The 22,176-nt window shown below is 42.0% G+C and overlaps 1 protein-coding gene across 1 annotated transcript in view; it reads left to right on the top strand.

Moving 5' to 3' along the window:
- The window catches only part of PLCH1 (phospholipase C eta 1), a 458,827-nt gene that overhangs the window by 366,890 nt on the left and 69,761 nt on the right, over nucleotides 1-22,176 (top strand). The window contains exon 14 of the mRNA XM_053710072.1: nucleotides 565-647. Within this exon, the coding sequence (XP_053566047.1) occupies nucleotides 565-647 (83 nt within the window). The remainder of the gene's footprint in view (nucleotides 1-564; nucleotides 648-22,176) is intronic.

Raw genomic sequence — 22,176 nt, 5'->3', positions numbered from 1 at the left:
ACTGAATGTAATATTCTATAGTGTTAACACTCTCCTTTTTTTATCAAACACATTTTTTTTTAAACAACAGCAAATTTATATAGTTCACAGCCTTCTTAAGAAAATTAGAAGTGATAGTAATGTATTGTTTTCATAATAGTAAGTGCATAGTAACAAAAAACTATTTTATTCATGATTTTGGTCAAACTGAAAAATTCACTAAATCTCTTAACTGGTTTATAAATAAACCAAAGAAGTTAAGCACATAGTTAAAGTCAACTCTAGAATGACAATGCACTACTAGGAAAAAGATTTTGATTTGTGTCTACGCACATATACAGTACCTTTTGTCATATATGTTTATCTAGGTCCCAGCAGTGCATTGCTGCTCTAGATATGACTTTAACTATGTGTTTAACCTGTTTGCACACAGTAATGCAATATTAAAATGCTCTCATACATTACAACATTTTCATTTTGCATTTAAGTTCATTAAGTGCACTCTTGACACTCCTTACACAATTAAACTGATGCATATATGTGTCATTATAAAAACACGTAGTTGTTATCTTTATTGCTATACAGAGAGCTTCAAAATCCAGGTCCAAGTCATGCAGCACTGATGATGAAGAAGACTCATCTCCAAGGGAAGCAGCTCAGGCACACAGGTCAGAGATCATATCACTCTAAATGCATGTATAGGTTTAGATGATTCTATTGCCGTTGTAAATATTAAACCTACAGCTGACAACAAAACTCAGCATTCATTTGTATTGCAAGGAGTAAAGTTAACAACTGCAGTAGGATCTAGGACATAGACTGTAGATGTTAGGTGATGCATGACATATGTTAGTTGGTAGCCCATGATATGTAATTTCTGCCAAGTATACATTTAATAAGAATTATTTCTAAAATGATGTGTTTGTGGAAATCTCTAACAAATCATTAAATGGCTGCTGTCAGACTTTATTAGGATTTAAAGAGCCATATGATGTTTTAGAACTGTTGCTTAGTAGCCTACCATCTCTGATATGTGCAGCCCCTGATAAGATATGCATGCTTCTAAAATCAATTATAGCTGCTGTATCTCTAAGCTGTACAAAGTTTGCATTTTTACTAAATCACAAAAGCCAACATACTATTGAATGCTGATGTAGCAAACATTCTTTTAAAAAATGGATTTCTTTTATTTCATAAACTACCACCAATCCAGACACAGGTAAGAGTGACATTAAGCAAGTAATACAATATGCAACCCACCCCTTTATCTTGTCCGGTAATTCTCATCCTGTATCTTCCTTTTCAACTAAAATGTCCTTTTGAATTTCTGTAACTGTATTTGGCTTTGATTGTTTCTTGTCATTCTGCATGAATATGAAAGCTATATGGTATAAGAAAAAATACAGATGTATAACCACGTACTTAGATAGAAAGATAGATAGATAGATAGATACCAGGTGTTGATCACAGTTGTGAGATTGCTAATAAAAGGTGCAACTATGATTTCGTATAATAATGAAAATAACAGTGCATAAAAATATGTAAAGAGGTTTTAGTTACATTCTTTGATGTTTGGTTATTATATGATAATCCCCCATAACCATAAACTGTCATACACATGCAAAAATGTTTCTTCTCTACATTCACAATTATTGAAAGCTGCTTCTAATGCATTGAAGGAAATAAGAAATAATCTTTGCAGCTGTATGGTAGCTTGTAAAAAAGGTTCTGTTTTAATAATTCACCCCCTGATGTGTAAATAGACAATGATGTTCCGGAATTAGTGTATTGTATTCTGTCACAAAACTAGTTTTAGATCTCAAATAGTCCCACAGTATATCGGCTGTATATATGTTTATAAAGCTTAGAAGTTACTTCAGCTACAGGCTCACATGTTATGAGACTGCTGCTTCTTAACCTGCTACGCCAACTTATTATTAATATTATTATTATCGGTTATTTGTAGAGCGCCAACAGATTTCGCAGCACTATAAACATAGGCAGAATACAAGTAAACATTTATTGTGATCAGATGGGTAGAGGGCCCTGCCAAGAGTCACACTGTTGTAGTCAGCTCTAAAGAAGGTGATCTACAAACAGCATGGCTATTAGGCTTACATGCTAAGGGGGTTCAAGGGGATAGCAATAGAGAAGAGGAAATGGTATAAAGAAAGGTTAGTGTAGGTTGTATGCATCCCTGAACAGTAGAGTCTTTAGGGAGCGCTTGTAGTTTTCAAATCTAGGGGAGAGTCTTGTGGAGCGAGGCAGAGAGTTCCACAAGATGGGAGCCAGTCTAGAGAAGTCCTGTAAGCGGGAGTGTGAGGAGGTAACAAGAGAGGAGGAGAGTAGGAGGTCATAAGCAGAGTGAAGGGGACAGGAGGGAGAGTATCTGGAGACAAGGTCTGAGATATAGAGGGGAGCAGTGCAGTTGAGGGCTTTGTATGTCAGAGTGAGATTTTTGTGTTTAATCCTGGAGGCAAGAAGAAGCCAGTGAAGGGATTGGCAGAGAGGTGCAGCAGATGAAGAGCGACGTGTAAGGATGATGAGCCTGGCAGAGGCATTCAATATGGATTGTAAAGGAGCTAGGTGGCAGCTGGGGAGACCAGAGAGGACAGAGTTGCAGTAATCGAGGCGGGAAAGGATGAGAGAGTTGATTAAAATCTTAGTTGTGTCTTGTGTATGGAAATATCTAATTTTAGAGATGTTTTTAAGGTGGAAGCTGCAAGATTTAGCCAAGGACTGAATGTGAGGAGTGAAAGAAAGATCTGAGTCAAGTATGAACCCCAAGACATCGGGCATGTGGGGTAGGGGTAATGATGGAGTTGTCCACAGTTATAGAGAGATTGGGGTGGAGATTTTGGAAGAAGGAGGGAAAATAAGGAACTCAATTTTGGAGAGATTTAGCTTGAGGTAGTGAGAGGACATCCAGGAAGAGAAATGAGAAAGACAGTTAGTGACACGGGTTAGCAAGGAAGGAGATAGGTCTGTTGCAGAGAAGTAGATTTGGATGTCGTCTGCATACAAATGATATTGGAACCCATGGGACTTTATTAGGGAACCTAATGATGATGTTTAGATTGAGAAGAGAAGGGGACAGAGGACAGAGCATTGTGGTACCCCAACAGAAAGTGTTGATGGGGCAGAGGAGGCCCCAGAGAATGCTACTTTAAAGATATGGTTTGACAGGTAGGAAGAGACCTACAAGAGGGCTGTGTCACAAATGCCGAAGGATTGGTGGTTTGGAACAAAAGAGGGTAGTCAACAGTATCAAAGGTTGGAAAAAGATCAAGGAGGATAAGCAGAGAGAAGTGGCCTTTTGATTTTGCTGTAAGTAGGTCATTGGTAACCTTAACGATTGCTGTCTCTGTGGAGTGATGGGGATGAAATCCAGATTGCAGTGGGTCGAGGAGGGAGTTTAATGTAAGGAAATGGGATAGGTGTGCATATACTAGCTTTTTGAGAAGCTTTGAGGCAAGAGGGAGTAGGGAAATAGGGCAGTAGTTGGATGGGGAGGTTGATGAGGGAAATATACTGGTGCTGAGGGAGAGGTTGAATATGTGTGTGAGTATAAGGGTAAGGGTAGTAGAGAGGGAGAGGAGCAGCTTTGAGGGTATAGGGTCAAGAGGACAGGTAGTGAGGTGAGAGCTCAGTATAAGTGCCAAAACTTCTTCCTCAGTAACTGGGGAGAAAGAGCAAAATTTATGGCTATGTGGGTTGTGGTTGAATGTGAGCATTTGAGGGGGTGAGAGAATGGAATTATGTTGAGAGCTGATTTCATTTCTGATGGAGTCGATTTTGTTATTAAAGTGGCTAGCAAAGTCTTGAGCTGATAGAGAAGTTGCATTAGGGGGTGGGGGTGGGCCGAGAAGAATATTGAAAGCGGAGAACAGACGTTTTGGGTTTTGAAGAAAGATTAGAGATAAGAGTAGAGAAGTAATGATGCTTATAGAGATTAAGGGCAGAATAGTAGGAATTCAAAATGAACTTGTAATGAAGGAAATCAACTGAACTCCGTGATTTTCACCAGTGCCGCTTAGCAGTACGGGAACATCTGCGTAGGTACCATGTCAGAGGAGTATGCCAGGGCTGAGGATGAGTGTGTGATATCCGAGCAATGGGTAAGAGGGGCCAGATTGTCAAGGACCGTTGTAAGGGTGGAATTATAGTGGCAGATAAATGGTCAGGGCAGGAGAAGTAGGTGATGGATGAGAGGAGAGGTTTGAGGGATTTAGCAAGCTGTTGCTGATCTAATGACATAATGCTTCTGTGAAGTTTGGTGTGATGAGTAGAAGGAGGGAGAGTTGTAGGGAGGGATGAGATGTTGCAAGTGAGGAGATGTGGTCAGAAAGAAGAAAAGGAGAGTTTGTGAAGTTTGAAATTGTTCATCGATAGTTAAAGATCAGGTCAAGGGAGTGGCCATCTTTGTGAGTTGGAGAGTCAGTCCATTGTGACAAACTGAAAGAGGAAGTGAGTTGCAGAAGTTGTTTTGTAGAGGAGGCAGTGGGATTGTCAAGAGGGATGTTGAAATCGCCAAGAATGAGGGCAGGGGTGCCTAAAGAGAGGAAATAAGGTAGCCAGGCAGCCAAGTAATCTAGAAATTGAGTTGAGGAGCCAGAGAGTCGGTATATGACTGCAACACGTATAGAGAGGCGAGAGAATAAGTGAATCATGTGGGTTTCTAATGAGGAAAATTTGAGGGAGGAGATGGGATGTATTTGTTAGAAGGTGCAATGAGAGGAAAGTAAAATACCTACACCACCTCCATGTCTATTACCAGACCTAGGATTGTGTCTGAAGTGGAGACAGAACAGCAGTGGATGTTGTGTCTAGGGGAGAGAGCCAGGTTTCTGTTAAATCCAGAAGGTTGAGGGAGCGGGAGATAAAGAGGTCATGTATAGAAATGAGCTTGTTGCAAACAGAGTGAGAGTTCCAGAGTGCGCAAGTGAAAGGGGTAGTAGTTTTAGATGCAAGTCGAATGTGAGTAAGGCTACCAGAGTTTTGTTTTCTGAGTCTATGGAATGGTACACATGGATGTGCATGGGTAGGAAGTTGTTTGGGACCAGGATTAGGGGAGATGTCACCAGCAGCTATTATAAGTAAGAGGGAGAGTGACATGAGATGAGATACAGATTTGCAGTAATGAGACTGTTTTTGAGGCGAAGTGCTGGGGAGAGAGAGTGTTTAGGAATAGATAAGGTTCATGAGTACAAAAGTAAGACGAGTTTAAGAGAGATGGGTTAATGAGCAGTGCAGTTGGTGAGGAGGCAGAAGTTAATGAATAAAATAGTTTGTTATAGAGACAAGGGGCGCGATCCGATATACGGCGTGGTTTGTGGCGCAAGCGTGGGAACCCGCGTCACCCTCAGTTTCAGCTCACAACTCGAGCTATCCAATATACGGCGCCGTCAGATGCTAACGTGCCGTAAGTCGGATAAACCAGCGATGTCCAGAAATCTGCGTAAGTACAAATTTCTGGTGTCGCCAGTGACTTACGGCACTTTAGAAACTGCCGGCGCCTACAAAACCTGACTAAAGTATGAAATCGCCCGCACTGTCTAACACGCCTCCTAAACATAGCCGACACGTCTAACCCTCTATCCGCTATCCCCCCTCACTATCCTAACAATAAAAAAAGTTATTAACCCCTAAACCGCCACTCCCGGACCCCGCCGCCACCTAATAAAGTTATTAACCCCTAAACCCCCGCTCCCGGACCCCGCTGCCAGCTATATTAAATCTATAACCCCCTAAAGTGAGCCCCTAACACCGCCGCCATCTACCTTACTTACCCCCTAAAGTGAGCTCCTACCCCACCACCATCTACCTTACCTACCCCCTAATGTGAGCCCCTTACACCGCCGCCATCTACCTTACCTACCCCCTAAAGTGAGCCCCTACCCCGCCGCCATCTATTTTAAAATTATTAACCCCTAATTTAATCCCCCTACCCCGCTGCCATCAATATTAAATTATTTAACCCCTAAAATACTGAACTATCCCTACCACTAAACCTAAGTCTAACCCTACAAATAGCCCTGAAAAGGGCTTTTTGCGTGGCATTACCCCAAAGTAAACTGCTCTTTTGCCAGCCCTTAAAAGGGCTTTTGGCGGGGCTATGTCACAAAATAATCAGCTCTTTTGCCTACAATCTAAATCCCCCTACACCGCTGCCACCTATAATAAATGTATTAACCCCTAATCTAATCCCCCTACACCGCCGCCACCTATATTAAACACATTAACCCGTAATCTAATCCCCCTACACCGCCGCCAGCTATATTAACTATATTAACCCTAATTATATTAGGGTTAATATAGTTAATATAATTATTATATTATATATATTAACTATATTAACCCTAATTTTATTAGGGTTAATATAGTTAATATCGTTATTATATTATATATATATTAAGTATAATAACCCTATCTAACTCTAACATCCCTAACTTATTAAAATAAATCTAATATTAATATTATTAATGAAAATATTCCTATTTAAATCTAAATACTTACCTATAAAATAAACCCTAAGATAGCTACAATGTAATTAATAATTACATTGTAGTTATTTTAGGGTTTATATTTATTTTACAGGTAACTTGGTATTTATTTTAACTAGGTACAATAGCTATTAAATAGTTAATAACTATTTAATAGCTACCTAGTTAAAATAATTACCAATTTACCTGTAAAATAAATCCTAACCTAAGTTACAAATACACCTACACTATCAATAAATTAAATAAACTACAAATATCTAAACTAAAATACAATTAAATAAACTAAACTAAATTACAAAAAAACCCCACTAAATTACAAAAAATAAAAAAAAATTACAAGATTTTAAACTAATTACACCTATTCTAAGCCCCTTAATAAAATATTAAAAAACCCCAAAATAAAAAAAATTCCCTACCCTATTCTAAATTAAAAAAGTTCAAAGCTTTTTTACCTTACCAGCCCTTAAAAGGGCCTTTTGCAGGGCATGCCCCAAAGAAAACTGCTCTTTTGCCTGAAAAAAAAACACAATACCACCCCCCAACATTACAACCCACCACCCACATACCCCTAATCTAACCCAAAACCCCCTTAAATAAACCTAACACTACCCCCCTGAAGATCTCCCTACCTTGTCTTCACCCAACCGGGCCGAACTCCTCATCCGATCCGGGCGATGTCTTTATCCAAGCGGCAGCAAAGTCTTCTTCCATCCGGCGGCATCTTCCATCAAGCGGCATCTTCTTTCTTCGCTCCTCCGCTTGGATAAAGACATCGCCCGGATCGGATGAGGAGTTCGGCCCGGTTGGGTGAAGACAAGGTAGGGAGATCTTCAGGGGGGTAGTGTTAGGTTTTTTTAAGGGGGGTTTAGGTGGGTTTAGAATAGTTGTATGTGGGTGGTGGGTTGTAATGTTGGGGGGGGGGTGTTGTGTTCTTTTTTTTTACAGGCAAAAGAGCTGTTAACTTGGGGTAAATACCCCGCAAAAAGCCCTTTTAAGGGCTGGTACAGAGCTGGGTATTTTATAATTTAGAATAGGGTAGGGAATTTTTTATTTTGGGGGGCTTTATTATTTTATTAGGGGGCTTAGAATAGGTGTAATTAGCTTAAAATTGCTGTAAAATTTTTTTGTAATTTAGTGTTTTGTTTTTTTTGTAATTTAGTTTAGTTTATTTAATTGTATTTTTAGATAGATATTTGTAGTTTATTTAATTTATTGATAGTGTAGGTGTATTTGTAACTTAGGTTAGGATTTATTTTACAGGTAATTGGGTAATTATTTTAACTAGGTAGCTATTAAATAGTTAATAACTATGTAATAGCTATTATACCTAGTTAAAATAATTAACAATTTACCTGTAAAATAAATATAAACCCTAACATAGCTACAATGTAATTATTAATTATATTGTAGTTATTTTAGAGTTTATTTTATAGGTAAGTATTTAGATTTAAATAGGAATATTTTAGTTTATAATATGAATTAGATTTATTTAATAAGAATTTAGTTAGGGGTGTTAGGGTTAGATAGAGTTAATATAGTTAATATAAATACTATATTAACTATATTAACTATATTAACCCTAATATAATTAGGGTTAATATAGTTAATATATATAATGTAATAACTATATTAACTATAATATACTTAGGGTTAATATAGATAATATAGCTGGCGGCGGGGTAGGTAAATTAAATTAGGGGTTAATAATTTTAATATAGATGGCGGCAGTGTAAGGGGCTTACATTAGGGGTTAATACTATTAATATAGGTGGCGGCGGTGTAGGTTATAGGTTCAAAAGAGCTGTTTGCTTTGGGGCAAAGTCCCGCAAAAGGCCCTTTTAAGGGCTGGTAATAGAGATAATTATTTAAAGGGGGATTAGATTAGGGGTTAATAATATTAATATAGCTGGCGGCGGTATAGGGGGATTAGATTAGGGGTTAATAATTTTTATATAGGTGGCAGCGGTGTAAGGGGTCAGATTAGGGGATAGATAAGGTAGATGGCGGCGGTGTAAGGGGTTCACATTAGGGGATAGATCAGGTAGATGGCGGCGGTTTTAGGGGTTCACATTAGGGGATAGATCAGTTAGATGGTGGCGGTTTTAGGGGCTCACAGTAGGGGGTTAGTTTATGTAGATGGCGGCGGGGTCCGGGAGCGGCAGTTTAGGGGTTAAATACTTTATTAGGGATTGCGGCGGGGGATCGCGGTTGACAGGTAGATAGACATTGCGCATGCGTTAGGTGTTAGGTTTTATTTTGCAGGTAGTTTAGGTAGTTACGGTGCTCCAATAGTCAGCGTAAGGCTTCTTACGGCTGCTTTTTGTGGCGAGATGAAAATAGAGTAAGATTTCTCCATTTTCGCCACGTCCTTACGCTGTATATTGGATACCAAACTGCGCTGGCAGAAATATACGGCAGAAATATACGGGCGTAACTTCTAGGTTATGCCGTATATATAGGATACCAAACCAGCGCAAAATTCAGCGTCGCCCGCATTTGTGGGCGACGCTGCATATCGGATCGGGCCCAAGATGTGGCAAAAAGGAATATGACTATATTGAGCATTTTTACAAAAGTGGGAACCAATTAAGCACATAAGACACAGTATTACAGCAGCACTTGAGATACATAAAACATAATATTACAAAAGTACTTGTCTTGTGTCTTGCTCCTTGCCCAATCCTTGTTCAATTCTCGTACAATTCTTATATTAGTGCCTCACTTATAAAATGTTCACTTAATTTTTGTATAATTCTTATATTAGTGCCTCACTTATAAAATGTTAACTTAATTCTTGTATAATTCTTATATTAGTGCCTCACTTATAAAATGTTCACTTTAGAAATGCGAACATATGCTATTGTAACAATACATACTGCCCAGGCAATGCACAGCCCAAGCTAGTGTTAAATATATAGGCAGGGCAGCCTGCTGGGTCCACTAAATTTCTTAATTGCTAAGTCAAAAGACAATTTAAAAGGCCAATTGAAAGTTAGATTCTGGTCAGGTCAGGGTGAGATAAGTTAAAGGGACACTGAACCCAAATTTTTTCTTTTGTGATTCAGATAGAGCATGACATTTTAAGCAACTTTCTAATTTACTCCTATTATCAATTTTTCTTCATTCTCTTGGTATCTTTATTTGAAATGCAAGAATGTAAGTTTAGATGCCGGACCATTTTTGGTGAACAACCTGGGTTGTTCTTGCTGATTGGTGGATAAATTCATCCACCAATACAAAAAGTGCTGTCCAGAGTCCTGAAACAAAAAAAAAGCTTAGATGCCTTCTTTTTCAAATAAAGATAGCAAGAGAATGAAGAAAAATTGCTAATAGGAGTAAATTAGAAAGTTGCTTAAAATTGCATGCTCTATCTGGATCACGGAATAAAAAAAATTGTGTTCAGTGTCCCTTTAAGATAAACAAGATAGTAATTTTGAGGAGGTGGGAGCTATGGCATATAACAGCTATACATTTAAGAATAATAGCAGGTATTGATAAGGATTGGGCATCACATGGCAATTAACAAAACATTAGAAGTAAGACATTGGGATAACATTACAATAAATGCAGGACTAAAGAGGAGAGAACACTAGAATGCAGTGAATAGGTTGCAGATGAGCAGGGATACTATTCACGTACCTGAAAGCAGAAGAGAGAGAATATGATTAGCTTGATGTAGTGTGCATTTCTTCAGCAGAGGTTAATATGCAGAATGTTGTCTTAATAAGCAGCATTGTAGTGAGTACTGAGTATAATTATTGTATAATTCTTATATTATAAAATAAAATGTTCACTTTTGAAATGTGAACATATGCTATTAACAATGCATACTGCCTAGGCAATGCACCCCCAGTGCCAACTGTAAAGTGGCGTTTCTCAATCCCCCCAGACATTTACGACTGGGGAGATTGACAGCCCCTTCTCATGCAAACACGGAGCAGCTTTGCAAATGCTGCAAATTGTGTAATGATAATACCGGGATGCCAAGAGAGGTCTGCCCCTGTCTGTCAAGCTCTATTAAATAAAGCCCATAGTATTCAAAATCCACCAAGAACTGAAGTTTTCTATCCATGCTAATAGACCTCTGATTCTTCTCTAAGACAGTTTTTCCCATCTCCAGTTGTCAAATGCATCTAACAAATCAGATCATATATTAAAGTCAGAAATAAATTTACTGTAAGTGAATCACATTCCAGTATCCCAAACATTAAACTCAAAATGTAATTCCCTATATAGGGCCAGATTACAAGTGGAGGGCAAATGAACGCTTCTGCTCAAGCGTAATTGCGCTAGAAGTAAGCTTTTTGCTCTTGTCTGGTTGTGCTCATATTACAAGTTAAAAGTTAACTGTTTCTGCTCTTGCCCTAACCAGACAAGATCAAAAAGCCAAGGTAGAATATCACGTGCGTGTTTACGTACTCCCCCAGAGAAGTAAATGGAGAAAAAGAAGTGGAAAAAAACTCACCACTCTCACGCATTCCAATGTTCTTCAAATAACAGAATATGTTCTATTTATTCATAAATACATATTTCTACATACATCTGATTTTATTTTTGTACAATATATATCTATAACTTTATATACATGATTATATATAAAACAAGTAACGTGTATGCACTCTCACCATCAAGCAATATCCGCCAGGGTGCTATAATGTTCAAATGTAGATTCATAGAAATAAGCACTCACTGGTCTTCAGGCATCAGTGACAAAAAGGCTTTATTTAGTGTGACGTTTTGGGACTAGATGCTGTCCCTTCCTCTGACAAACAACAAGTGAGCAAACAAGACTTATAAAGTCTTATGGAACCCTCCCGCAAAAGCACAGCCAATCACGGCTGACAGTGTGCAAAAAATGCTCCAATGCAGAATAGTTAACAATTAGCAATCAGAAAGGTGTGGTGTTGTAATGAGTGATAAACCATATACTATGAAAATAAAAAAGTGGTTAAGTGCATCCACCTCTCAGTGATCTGATCAGCTATATCCCAAACTACAAACCACCAAACTATAATAAAATAAAAATCTATGTCGCCTGATCGTAATAAATGCAAAGAAAATGCAAGCCATACATAATGAGAGCGCCAGGGCGTGAGTCATCATTACCATTCTCCATTCGCAAGTGGATAGCCAGGAGACCGCATGGAATACAAAACAAACCTCCAATTGGTTAATATTTGTAAGATCAGACCAACCAGGATGCAATGTAACAGACCAGCCTCTGGCAACGTCAGGAAGAGGCGTCATAGCAGGGGGCATGTCATGTCGCCCAATTACCAAGATGTATAAAGATGTAAATAGAGAGCTAGAGTAGTCCTATACATCAGAAACACAAAAATATATATTCAGGTCAATACACCTGCCGCTATGAGATGTGATCATAGTATAAGGGGCAAGAGTATATTATATATCTGACAATGGTGCACCCAAAGTCTCAGAAAGCATACATGGGGCAAAAAGACCTGTCAATAAACAAAAATAATAAATTGATGGTTATATCAAATGTGGATAATATATTATACATGAAATAAATGCAAATATGGATGGAATAGCCATCTATGAAAGTCATAGAGGCCAAAAAATGATAGATGAGACACCGCAACATGTAGAAACCATAGACACTAATGACTCAACATTCATAGGAACTGAACCCAGCAAGTAAACCCCTATATTGTATCAAATCATAAAAAATAAAGAGGCTATAATATAACCCAAGGGCCTATTGAGACATCCATGGGGGTATAATTTAAGTTTAACCAGTGCTGACAAAATTATAAATCTAAGAGACCAGGGATACAAATGTTAAAAATTAAAACAAATCCTAGTCTATAGGACGCATTAATTATGGACACAGTCCAGCTGCTGTCGGGTGGGTGCGCGTGCGATCAGCTGCAAGTGTTTGTCTGAACTGCGCATGACGGCTTCAGACAAACTCTTGTCTTTTATAATATAGGATATTTACACATCAATATATATGTATATAAACCTATACATATATATTTATATTGCAGTCTTTGGGAACACACAGGTCCCATAGACCGCAATGTAATGGCACTTTTCAGTGCCTTTTTTCCTAACATCCCACTCCCACCAACTTTAAAGTAAACACGTGTGTTTCGTTTCGGACAAATTCGGAATTCAGACGAATTTTGGCTGATTCGGCGATTCGGATGCATCTTAATTGCTGAATTGGCACATCCCGAAAAATTCAGAAAATTAATAAATATGTTTCCAAATTTCCAGATCTATTATTCATATTGGGAATTTTTCATTGTTCCTTCCTAAACCGCAGTTCCTCGACACTAACTCTAAGTCTATATTAAAGGTACAACCGCTAAACCACCGTTCCCCGACATCGCTGAAACTAACTAAACCTATTAACCCCTAAACCGCCGTCCCAAAACATCGCCGACACAATCTAAACCTATTAACCCCTTAAACGCACCCCCCCACATCGCCGACACAAACTAAACCTATTAACCCCTAAACCGCACCCCCCCCACATTGCCAACACTAACTAAACCTATTAACCCCTAAACCGCCGTTCCGAAACGTCGCCGACACAAACTAAACCTATTAACCCTTAAGCCACACCCCCACATCGCCAACACAAACTAAACCTATTAACCCCTAAACCGCCGTTCCGAAACATCGCTGACACAAATTAAACCTATTAACCCCTAAACCGCACCCCCCCCCACATCGCCGACACAAACTAAACCTATAAACCCCTAAACTGCACCCTCCCACATTGCCAACACTAACTAAACCTAATAACCCCTAAACAGCCGTTCCAAAACATCGCCGACACTAACTAAATCTATTGACCCATAAACCGCCGTTCACAAACATTGTCAATACTAACTAAACCTATTAACCCCTAAACCGCCGGCCCCCAGATCGCAGCAACCTAATTTAAACTATATTAACCCCTAAACCTAACACCCCCTAATTCTAACCCTAAACCTAACACCCCCTATCTTTAACATAATTAAAATATAAATAAATTAAAGTTACAATTATTAATTAATAATTTGCATACAAAGAGAGAAGCGCTCTACCAGGAACGAACAACAGCTCAGTGGCTTGTTCTATGGCGATTTACCACCCGGAAGCAGCCTCTTTTAGACCAGTGTGCTTTTCACAGAAGAAAACTTTCCTGAAGTATATCAGTCTGATCCCGCCAAGTAAGGTCAGTCCAGCCCCGAAATACCAGGCAATTCTCCTCTGAACAAGGAACATGACAACCCCAGACGATCGTTTCGGCCTTCTATGGGCCTCGTCAGTGAGGTGCAGCCACATTCCTCTAAGCACACTGGGCAAGGAGTCCACGTCTGGTTTCCCCCATCACCCATAGGGAGACTTCCCCAGGGTCATAATAATTTGCATACAAAGAGAGAAGCGCTCTACCAGGAACGAACAACAGCTCAGTGGCTTGTTCTATGGCGATTTACCACCCGGAAGCAGCCTCTTTTAGACCAGTGTGCTTTTCACAGAAGAAAACTTTCCTGAAGTATATCAGTCTGATCCCGCCAAGTAAGGTCAGTCCAGCCCCGAAATACCAGGCAATTCTCCTCTGAACAAGGAACATGACAACCCCAGACGATCGTTTCGGCCTTCTATGGGCCTCGTCAGTGAGGTGCAGCCACATTCCTCTAAGCACACTGGGCAAGGAGTCCACGTCTGGTTTCCCCCATCACCCATAGGGAGACTTCCCCAGGGTCATAATAATTTGCATACAAAGAGAGAAGCGCTCTACCAGGAACGAACAACAGCTCAGTGGCTTGTTCTATGGCGATTTACCACCCGGAAGCAGCCTCTTTTAGACCAGTGTGCTTTTCACAGAAGAAAACTTTCCTGAAGTATATCAGTCTGATCCCGCCAAGTAAGGTCAGTCCAGCCCCGAAATACCAGGCAATTCTCCTCTGAACAAGGAACATGACAACCCCAGACGATCGTTTCGGCCTTCTATGGGCCTCGTCAGTGAGGTGCAGCCACATTCCTCTAAGCACACTGGGCAAGGAGTCCACGTCTGGTTTCCCCCATCACCCATAGGGAGACTTCCCCAGGGTCATAATAATTTGCATACAAAGAGAGAAGCGCTCTACCAGGAACGAACAACAGCTCAGTGGCTTGTTCTATGGCGATTTACCACCCGGAAGCAGCCTCTTTTAGACCAGTGTGCTTTTCACAGAAGAAAACTTTCCTGAAGTATATCAGTCTGATCCCGCCAAGTAAGGTCAGTCCAGCCCCGAAATACCAGGCAATTCTCCTCTGAACAAGGAACATGACAACCCCAGACGATCGTTTCGGCCTTCTATGGGCCTCGTCAGTGAGGTGCAGCCACATTCCTCTAAGCACACTGGGCAAGGAGTCCACGTCTGGTTTCCCCCATCACCCATAGGGAGACTTCCCCAGGGTCATAATAATTTGCATACAAAGAGAGAAGCGCTCTACCAGGAACGAACAACAGCTCAGTGGCTTGTTCTATGGCGATTTACCACCCGGAAGCAGCCTCTTTTAGACCAGTGTGCTTTTCACAGAAGAAAACTTTCCTGAAGTATATCAGTCTGATCCCGCCAAGTAAGGTCAGTCCAGCCCCGAAATACCAGGCAATTCTCCTCTGAACAAGGAACATGACAACCCCAGACGATCGTTTCGGCCTTCTATGGGCCTCGTCAGTGAGGTGCAGCCACATTCCTCTAAGCACACTGGGCAAGGAGTCCACGTCTGGTTTCCCCCATCACCCATAGGGAGACTTCCCCAGGGTCATAATAATTTGCATACAAAGAGAGAAGCGCTCTACCAGGAACGAACAACAGCTCAGTGGCTTGTTCTATGGCGATTTACCACCCGGAAGCAGCCTCTTTTAGACCAGTGTGCTTTTCACAGAAGAAAACTTTCCTGAAGTATATCAGTCTGATCCCGCCAAGTAAGGTCAGTCCAGCCCCGAAATACCAGGCAATTCTCCTCTGAACAAGGAACATGACAACCCCAGACGATCGTTTCGGCCTTCTATGGGCCTCGTCAGTGAGGTGCAGCCACATTCCTCTAAGCACACTGGGCAAGGAGTCCACGTCTGGTTTCCCCCATCACCCATAGGGAGACTTCCCCAGGGTCATAATAATTTGCATACAAAGAGAGAAGCGCTCTACCAGGAACGAACAACAGCTCAGTGGCTTGTTCTATGGCGATTTACCACCCGGAAGCAGCCTCTTTTAGACCAGTGTGCTTTTCACAGAAGAAAACTTTCCTGAAGTATATCAGTCTGATCCCGCCAAGTAAGGTCAGTCCAGCCCCGAAATACCAGGCAATTCTCCTCTGAACAAGGAACATGACAACCCCAGACGATCGTTTCGGCCTTCTATGGGCCTCGTCAGTGAGGTGCAGCCACATTCCTCTAAGCACACTGGGCAAGGAGTCCACGTCTGGTTTCCCCCATCACCCATAGGGAGACTTCCCCAGGGTCATAATAATTTGCATACAAAGAGAGAAGCGCTCTACCAGGAACGAACAACAGCTCAGTGGCTTGTTCTATGGCGATTTACCACCCGGAAGCAGCCTCTTTTAGACCAGTGTGCTTTTCACAGAAGAAAACTTTCCTGAAGTATATCAGTCTGATCCCGCCAAGTAAGGTCAGTCCAGCCCCGAAATACCAGGCAATTCTCCTCTGAACAAGGAACATGACAACCCCAGACGATCGTTTCGGCCTTCTATGGGCCTCGTCAGTGAGGTGCAGCCACATTCCTCTAAGCACACTGGGCAAGGAGTCCACGTCTGGTTTCCCCCATCACCCATAGGGAGACTTCCCCAGGGTCATAATAATTTGCATACAAAGAGAGAAGCGCTCTACCAGGAACGAACAACAGCTCAGTGGCTTGTTCTATGGCGATTTACCACCCGGAAGCAGCCTCTTTTAGACCAGTGTGCTTTTCACAGAAGAAAACTTTCCTGAAGTATATCAGTCTGATCCCGCCAAGTAAGGTCAGTCCAGCCCCGAAATACCAGGCAATTCTCCTCTGAACAAGGAACATGACAACCCCAGACGATCGTTTCGGCCTTCTATGGGCCTCGTCAGTGAGGTGCAGCCACATTCCTCTAAGCACACTGGGCAAGGAGTCCACGTCTGGTTTCCCCCATCACCCATAGGGAGACTTCCCCAGGGTCATAATAATTTGCATACAAAGAGAGAAGCGCTCTACCAGGAACGAACAACAGCTCAGTGGCTTGTTCTATGGCGATTTACCACCCGGAAGCAGCCTCTTTTAGACCAGTGTGCTTTTCACAGAAGAAAACTTTCCTGAAGTATATCAGTCTGATCCCGCCAAGTAAGGTCAGTCCAGCCCCGAAATACCAGGCAATTCTCCTCTGAACCAGGAACATGACAACCCCAGACGATCGTTTCGGCCTTCTATGGGCCTCGTCAGTGAGGTGCAGCCACATTCCTCTAAGCACACTGGGCAAGGAGTCCACGTCTGGTTTCCCCCATCACCCATAGGGAGACTTCCCCAGGGTCATAATAATTTGCATACAAAGAGAGAAGCGCTCTACCAGGAACGAACAACAGCTCAGTGGCTTGTTCTATGGCGATTTACCACCCGGAAGCAGCCTCTTTTAGACCAGTGTGCTTTTCACAGAAGAAAACTTTCCTGAAGTATATCAGTCTGATCCCGCCAAGTAAGGTCAGTCCAGCCCCGAAATACCAGGCAATTCTCCTCTGAACAAGGAACATGACAACCCCAGACGATCGTTTCGGCCTTCTATGGGCCTCGTCAGTGAGGTGCAGCCACATTCCTCTAAGCACACTGGGCAAGGAGTCCACGTCTGGTTTCCCCCATCACCCATAGGGAGACTTCCCCAGGGTCATAATAATTTGCATACAAAGAGAGAAGCGCTCTACCAGGAACGAACAACAGCTCAGTGGCTTGTTCTATGGCGATTTACCACCCGGAAGCAGCCTCTTTTAGACCAGTGTGCTTTTCACAGAAGAAAACTTTCCTGAAGTATATCAGTCTGATCCCGCCAAGTAAGGTCAGTCCAGCCCCGAAATACCAGGCAATTCTCCTCTGAACAAGGAACATGACAACCCCAGACGATCGTTTCGGCCTTCTATGGGCCTCGTCAGTGAGGTGCAGCCACATTCCTCTAAGCACACTGGGCAAGGAGTCCACGTCTGGTTTCCCCCATCACCCATAGGGAGACTTCCCCAGGGTCATAATAATTTGCATACAAAGAGAGAAGCGCTCTACCAGGAACGAACAACAGCTCAGTGGCTTGTTCTATGGCGATTTACCACCCGGAAGCAGCCTCTTTTAGACCAGTGTGCTTTTCACAGAAGAAAACTTTCCTGAAGTATATCAGTCTGATCCCGCCAAGTAAGGTCAGTCCAGCCCCGAAATACCAGGCAATTCTCCTCTGAACAAGGAACATGACAACCCCAGACGATCGTTTCGGCCTTCTATGGGCCTCGTCAGTGAGGTGCAGCCACATTCCTCTAAGCACACTGGGCAAGGAGTCCACGTCTGGTTTCCCCCATCACCCATAGGGAGACTTCCCCAGGGTCATAATAATTTGCATACAAAGAGAGAAGCGCTCTACCAGGAACGAACAACAGCTCAGTGGCTTGTTCTATGGCGATTTACCACCCGGAAGCAGCCTCTTTTAGACCAGTGTGCTTTTCACAGAAGAAAACTTTCCTGAAGTATATCAGTCTGATCCCGCCAAGTAAGGTCAGTCCAGCCCCGAAATACCAGGCAATTCTCCTCTGAACAAGGAACATGACAACCCCAGACGATCGTTTCGGCCTTCTATGGGCCTCGTCAGTGAGGTGCAGCCACATTCCTCTAAGCACACTGGGCAAGGAGTCCACGTCTGGTTTCCCCCATCACCCATAGGGAGACTTCCCCAGGGTCATAATAATTTGCATACAAAGAGAGAAGCGCTCTACCAGGAACGAACAACAGCTCAGTGGCTTGTTCTATGGCGATTTACCACCCGGAAGCAGCCTCTTTTAGACCAGTGTGCTTTTCACAGAAGAAAACTTTCCTGAAGTATATCAGTCTGATCCCGCCAAGTAAGGTCAGTCCAGCCCCGAAATACCAGGCAATTCTCCTCTGAACAAGGAACATGACAACCCCAGACGATCGTTTCGGCCTTCTATGGGCCTCGTCAGTGAGGTGCAGCCACATTCCTCTAAGCACACTGGGCAAGGAGTCCACGTCTGGTTTCCCCCATCACCCATAGGGAGACTTCCCCAGGGTCATAATAATTTGCATACAAAGAGAGAAGCGCTCTACCAGGAACGAACAACAGCTCAGTGGCTTGTTCTATGGCGATTTACCACCCGGAAGCAGCCCTTTTAGACCAGTGTGCTTTTCACAGAAGAAAACTTTCCTGAAGTATATCAGTCTGATCCCGCCAAGTAAGGTCAGTCCAGCCCCGAAATACCAGGCAATTCTCCTCTGAACAAGGAACATGACAACCCCAGACGATCGTTTCGGCCTTCTATGGGCCTCGTCAGTGAGGTGCAGCCACATTCCTCTAAGCACACTGGGCAAGGAGTCCACGTCTGGTTTCCCCCATCACCCATAGGGAGACTTCCCCAGGGTCATAATAATTTGCATACAAAGAGAGAAGCGCTCTACCAGGAACGAACAACAGCTCAGTGGCTTGTTCTATGGCGATTTACCACCCGGAAGCAGCCTCTTTTAGACCAGTGTGCTTTTCACAGAAGAAAACTTTCCTGAAGTATATCAGTCTGATCCCGCCAAGTAAGGTCAGTCCAGCCCCTGTGTGTGATTATCAAGCCAACACTGTTTATATTTGGAATAAACAGCAGAGATTTATTGCCAGAAAACAACAGAACAGACAGAGAAGTAGCAGTCGCAATAGACGCAATAGACGCTGGAGAAATAGTAGACAGGTTACATTCAGTGATAGTGAGGGAGATTCAGGAGGCGATGACTCTCAGACATACAATAGAGACACTGCTCAACACACTGCTCCTATAGTTCCCCAAGGTATTCTGAAACAACCAAATAATACGCAAGTATCTTCATACAGAAGTATCAATGACATACCTAATGACAATCAAACTAGACTTAGACCTTATGATGATCGTGCACACATGACAATGCCCTCAGGTACTACATCTTTTCAACAGCCAGGACCATCACAATACGATTACATACAACAAAATACAGCATCAAACACTTATCACAGTGGACAGTCATATCAAAACTACCATATTCCTCCACCTATTGTCAATACACATATGGGTATGGGCTCCATGAGTTCAGACAATAGGACAGTACAGGATTCCAGAGCTATTGAACAGGTTTTTTCAATCCCTCCACAAGTCCTAGGGAGGGGAAGAGGGGCAACAGGTACCTCAGAACCCAGGTACCCTCAGAGAGCAAACAGATCCCAACGGAGACGTTAAATTTTCAAGTTATTAATCTATCAGATGTTGCATTAACCCCTATACAAATTAAAGTCTTGAGCCACGGTTTAGGTTTTGCTCCAACTAATGACTTCAACCTTTTTAATACCATCTTAGATCTCAATAAACTAATAAGGAATTTAACTCTGCGCAAGCACTTCCAGGACTCTGACAATTCTACTCCATCATCAGATGGGAGAGTGGATGATCAGAGTCAGCCCCTATCTTTCTCAGAACAATGTGATGTTATCAATCTCAATAGTCTTTTGAATGAGGGCTCTCTGTCCCCCAGTCAAATAGTGGATAAACAAGTCAGATTTAGAAACAAGTCTAAATTTTATCCAATTCATTCACGTGGCAATGTCTTAGAAACCTTTTATAAAAGGGTAGAGCAGGATCTTGTTAGCTTGAAAAATACGCATATATGTACTACTAACAATTTGACTAAACAGGAGAAAACAGCCCTAAAATCTATTCAGAACAACAAAGCGTTGGTGGTGAAAGGAGCTGACAAAGGTGGCTCGGTGGTTGTCATGAATAGGTCTGATTACATACTGGAAGCCAACAGGCAACTGTTAGACACAGAGAGTTATATAAAACTTGACCACAACCCCATATGGTTTTTCCAAAAGGAACTCAAAGATCTTTTGGATGATGGCCTGGAGAGTGGCTTCCTAGACAGAAACACCTATGACTATCTTTTGGTCGACCACCCTGTCACTCCTATCTTTCATCACCTTCCGAAGGTTCATAAATCTTTGGAGGGTGTGAAGGGTAGACCCATTGTCAGCGGGATTGGGTCATACACGTAAAATGTATCCCAATGGTTGGATGCGATATTACAGCCATTGGTCACCCAGTTACCCAGTCATTTGAAAGACACCACACATGTGTTACAATTACTTGAGTCTGAGAAATGGAGTACTGACAGCATGTGGGTCACAGTGGATGTAACATCGTTATATTCCATGATCCCACATGATAAGGGGATACAAGCTTTGAGATATTTTTTGGCAGAACAAACCAATTTTTCCATACCATATCAGGATTTTATATTGAGGGTCACTCTATTTTTGTTGACCCACAATTATTTCGAATTTGAGGGTGAGTTTTTCTTGCAGAGACGTTTGACAGCTATGGGTGCCAAATTTGCACCTTCATACGCCAACCTATACTTAGGTTGGTGGGAGCTGTCCCACGTCTATACACAAATCAACCCATACATCAATGAAATTGCTTTTTATAAGCGTTTCATTGATGACCTTCTATTTATTTGGAAGGGGGACAGGTGCAGCATCACTGAGTTTATGACTTGGATCAATGATAATGATCTCAATCTTGGGTTCACTTTTGAGATAGAACCCTATGAAATAAACTTCCTTGATATCACGATGAGGGGCATGTCTGATGGCAGGATTGTAACTAGTAGTTACAGGAAACCGATCTCGGGCAATACTTTGTTACATGGCCGGAGCTGCCATCCTAAGCATGTCCCTTATGCGATAGCAAAGGGACAGCTGATTAGACTTAAACGAAACTGTTCTGATCCACAAACATATGAAAAACAGTCGGAAGATCTAGTGAGTCGCCTCAAAGAGAGGGGCTACAAAAATTCAGACATAACCAAGGCTATAAATGAGGTTAAACACCTAGATAGAAGATCTTTGCTCACCCCTAAAAGTGGTGATATCGCCTCATCCGAACATAAGGGAGTCACATTTGTTACCACATTTAGTGCTCAATACCAACAAATTTGTGGTATAGTTCGGAAACATTATGGCATGTTAAGGGCGGATGATAAATTAATTGACACTGTTGATAATGGTCTGAGATGCTCATACAGAAGGGCCTGTACACTTGGCAACATACTCTCCCCTTCCAAACTAAAACCTACTAAACAACCAACTAGTTCATGGCTACAACATAGGGGCATGTTTAGATGTGGACACACCAGGTGTAAACCATGTGATTATATGGATATAACAACTACCTTTTCCTCTACAGTCACAGGCAAAACATATGACATTGAAAGATGTCTTAACTGTTCATCTAGCAATGTCATTTATATGTTGGAGTGTACACAATGTCAGGTCCAATATATAGGACTTACGACTAGAGACGTAAGATCCCGTATGCGGGAACATTTTAGTACCATCAAAGTGGGTAAAGCAACCACTCCAATTGTGCAGCACTTTGTCACAAAACATCGCAATAGTATTGCTTCACTAAGATGGAAGGCCATTGAACAAGTGA

The sequence above is a fragment of the Bombina bombina genome, chromosome 4 (assembly GCF_027579735.1).
Source record: "Bombina bombina isolate aBomBom1 chromosome 4, aBomBom1.pri, whole genome shotgun sequence".
NCBI classification, from domain to species: domain Eukaryota; kingdom Metazoa; phylum Chordata; class Amphibia; order Anura; family Bombinatoridae; genus Bombina; species Bombina bombina.
The sequence above is the reverse complement of the archived record's forward strand: the minus strand, read 5'-3'. Positions and strand labels throughout refer to the sequence as shown.